Raw genomic sequence first — 3,204 nt, forward strand, 5'->3', positions numbered from 1 at the left:
CCAACAAAAGAGCAAGTAAACATGTTAATAGATAAAGACGTGTCTCTGTTAGGTAACATGAAATGAGCAATGCAGTGAGATTTGAGGTCAAAAAAGAGAGGTGACTCCCTGTTTATGTTATTTTGTGAAGAGGCTTTACCCTAAACTCCCAGCTTAGAACCAAGATCTCATTAAGCACCTTATTGTAATGTTGATTTGGTTTTATTGCAGGGGTAGCTCCTGTTCTCCATGAACCCCATGGTGGTGCACATGTACTTGTCCTCCCGTATCAGAGTGCCTCTCACAGGGTTGCCGCCTTGGCCCTGACAGGGGCACTCTAACGGAGTCAGTTACAGACATGGGAATACACTTTTGTTGACTGTTGAGATCCTGTGTGACTAAACTAAACTTCTGTGTATTCTTGTTTTTAAAATAATTGAGTTAGTTATTGGAGCCCTGGTTTCTGAGGGTAGGGGACGACAATAATAACTGTGTTATTTCACTTCTGTAAGCCTCAGTTTCCTCATCTTTAAAATGGGGATAATAATAGTTTCTGTCTCATAGGCTTATGATAAGAACTAAATGAGACTATCTATGTAAAGAGCTCACCACAGTACATGGCATATCGTTAGCACTCAGTAAATGTTAGCTATGATTATTATTATCATCCTTTACATCCAAGATTAACTGGCTGGTAAGAGTATATCCATTCTGCTTTTTTAAAATAATGGATTGGTCAATGTAAGCAATACCATAAACGTGTATGATCGAAAAGCATAAAAGTAGCTCTGGATAACAAAGAGAAGAGATTAAATGCACTAAAACTGAGGTTGTTAAGTAGCCTCCCTCAGCTTCTAGGTTCTTTTCACTTCCTTTCTTTGAGTCGTCACTCATTTCCTTTTATCTCTCTGGGTGGTTAAGTTACTTAACGCTGGTGCTTCAGTTTGCTAGGCATAGCACTCACTCATTTAATGCCTTTTTAATGATTTTGAACTTAAGATTTCTGTTTTCCTTTCCTGTATGAGATTCAATGAGATCTGCTCTAGTGCATTTTCCCTAATTAACAATTCCTATATCTGTTGTTGAAGAGTAGTCTTCTTTCTTAACTATCTGAACTTGGAAACCTCTTTATGTATACCACTAAAAATAGAGACAAGTAAGCTTATCCTCAGACAAATGGAAGATTGTGCATATTAATTTGAATGTATGCAGCTATAGATATTTACAGCTATGAATGCTTCTCCTCACCACCTCTTTTTCTCTCTTTAGTATAAGAGCAGTGAGCATTTTGGCCACAGAATTATTTCATAGAATAGAAAAAAACTAGGAGACCAGGGTTGTTAATAGATTTGATAGACTTAACTGGAAACAACATTTCATTACAAAGGCCTGATTTCTTCTCCTAGGCAATCTGTGTTTCCCTAAGATACATGTGGAAATTCATTCCAATTGCCTGGCACTCAGTGCCATTACCTTTTAGACTGATTCTTAACCCTATAAGTTCAGGAACCCAATGGAGTCAGCAAATGGGCTTTAAGTGGTCTGTGATTCTCTTAAATTGTTTGCAGAATGTTGCTTGTATGTGTGCAGTCAGTTGGGGGGAAAAGGTCTATTTCCTTCATCAGGTTTTCAAAAGGATTCATGATCCAAAAGAGGATAAAGAGCCAATGATAAAGAATTCACAGAACATAGATTATTATTCCCATTTTATAGTTAGGGAAAATTGAGGAATAGAAATTGACAGCAGCATATTTGTTGCTTAAGAAAGAAAATTGTATTAGATGTCATGGCTTCCTAACCCCGTAATGATATAAGCTATTAGATTATTAGGACCACTGGAATTATACCCAAAATGGGTGCATCTGGCCCAAATTGGGGTCTATATACAACGGGAGCTGCTCGCCTCCCCGTGATTTATTCAGTGAAGGCCTTGCACTCCTGTTGGAGCAAGCCTTTCTCTGCTAAACCACTGTATGCTCATACAATTGGATTTGAGAAATTGGCATCTGCAAGAAACCACCAATATCCCGTTGGGGAAAGGCTGCAGTCCAGATAACTGAAATGTTAACAAGGCAGAAGCACTTAACTTTGGTCTGCCTTAGGTGGCAAAGGAAACCAGAGAAAACAAGTATCGGGGCTCTGCTATCAAGGTAAATCATAATACATTCTTCCCCCATGACTCTTCCCCATATCCTCTCTGTAGAACCTCTGAAGTTAACAGTAGCGGATGAGATACAGGAGGGGTTTGTTCTCAAGAATTAGAGGCAAACTTATTTTGAAATCACGTAGTCTCAGGAAAGCTCTGGGCATCAAGAAACGGGCTGATAATCCTTCTCTGGGATGGCAGAGACTACACATGCTTTCTTTCCTGCCACAGAACCTGACTCTCACGTCTTAGACTTCTCGATCCAGAGGGTCTACTATATAGATGCCCTTTTGACTGTAGATGTCAGGATCTAGTTACTGAAGTTGAATTTCCTAAATCTGGATTTCAGATTTTTATATTTCACACTAACTAGAAGTTGTTGACTGCCAGACAAGATTTCTGAAATTTAACGTCCTGGGTATAGAAAGGGGGTTGAATTTGATTATTCTTTTTAAATAAGCACATACTTTAAGGATTAGTTTCTAATAAGATGTGCTGGAATTAATTCTCATTCCTCTGTATTCCTAAAGCACCTACGTTCATATCTTGATTGTAATACTTTTCACTGTTTCTTTGAGTTGTTTACTTGTTTATCTCCCTTGCTTAGACAGTAAATTTCTTGAGGGTGGGACCTGTGTCTTCCTTTTTCTCTTTGGTGCTTGATACTCAGTAAATACTTTTTGAGTGGGCAAATGGAACTTGGTTTTAAATAATCATTTCATCCTATTCAGAGTGACCAGTTTGTCAAGAACTCTAACTGCCTTAATCTTTTTAATCATTGATAGTATTGTTTCCTTATTTTCCTTCTGTAGATCTTAACATGATTAAAAGAGCTCTAGAGAAATAGGTAGCACTCTAATGGAAATCAATGTTTCTTCCCAAATCCTTCCTTTTCCAGGTGCAAAGCCCTTCTTGGATGCAACCGCAACCGTATATCCTACAGCACCCCGTAAGTTTTTCATCTTAATGGCTTTGTAGTTTATAAGTAAGCTATGTATACGTTAAAAAACATTCTCTGGGGCTTCCCTGGTGGCGCAGTGGTTGAGAGTCCGCCTACCGATGCAGGGGACACAGGTTCG

At 38.6% G+C, this 3,204-nt stretch overlaps 1 protein-coding gene across 2 annotated transcripts in view; it reads left to right on the top strand.

Moving 5' to 3' along the window:
* RBMS1 (RNA binding motif single stranded interacting protein 1) overlaps positions 1–3,204 on the top strand; it is a 213,958-nt gene that overhangs the window by 202,989 nt on the left and 7,765 nt on the right. For both annotated transcript variants that reach the window (XM_007454974.1, XM_007454975.1), the window contains exon 10: positions 3,024–3,074. In XM_007454974.1, the coding sequence (XP_007455036.1) occupies positions 3,024–3,074 (51 nt within the window). The remainder of the gene's footprint in view (positions 1–3,023; positions 3,075–3,204) is intronic.

Source organism: Lipotes vexillifer, unplaced genomic scaffold, assembly GCF_000442215.2.
Source record: "Lipotes vexillifer unplaced genomic scaffold, Lipotes_vexillifer_v1.1 scaffold293, whole genome shotgun sequence".
NCBI lineage: Eukaryota > Metazoa > Chordata > Mammalia > Artiodactyla > Lipotidae > Lipotes > Lipotes vexillifer.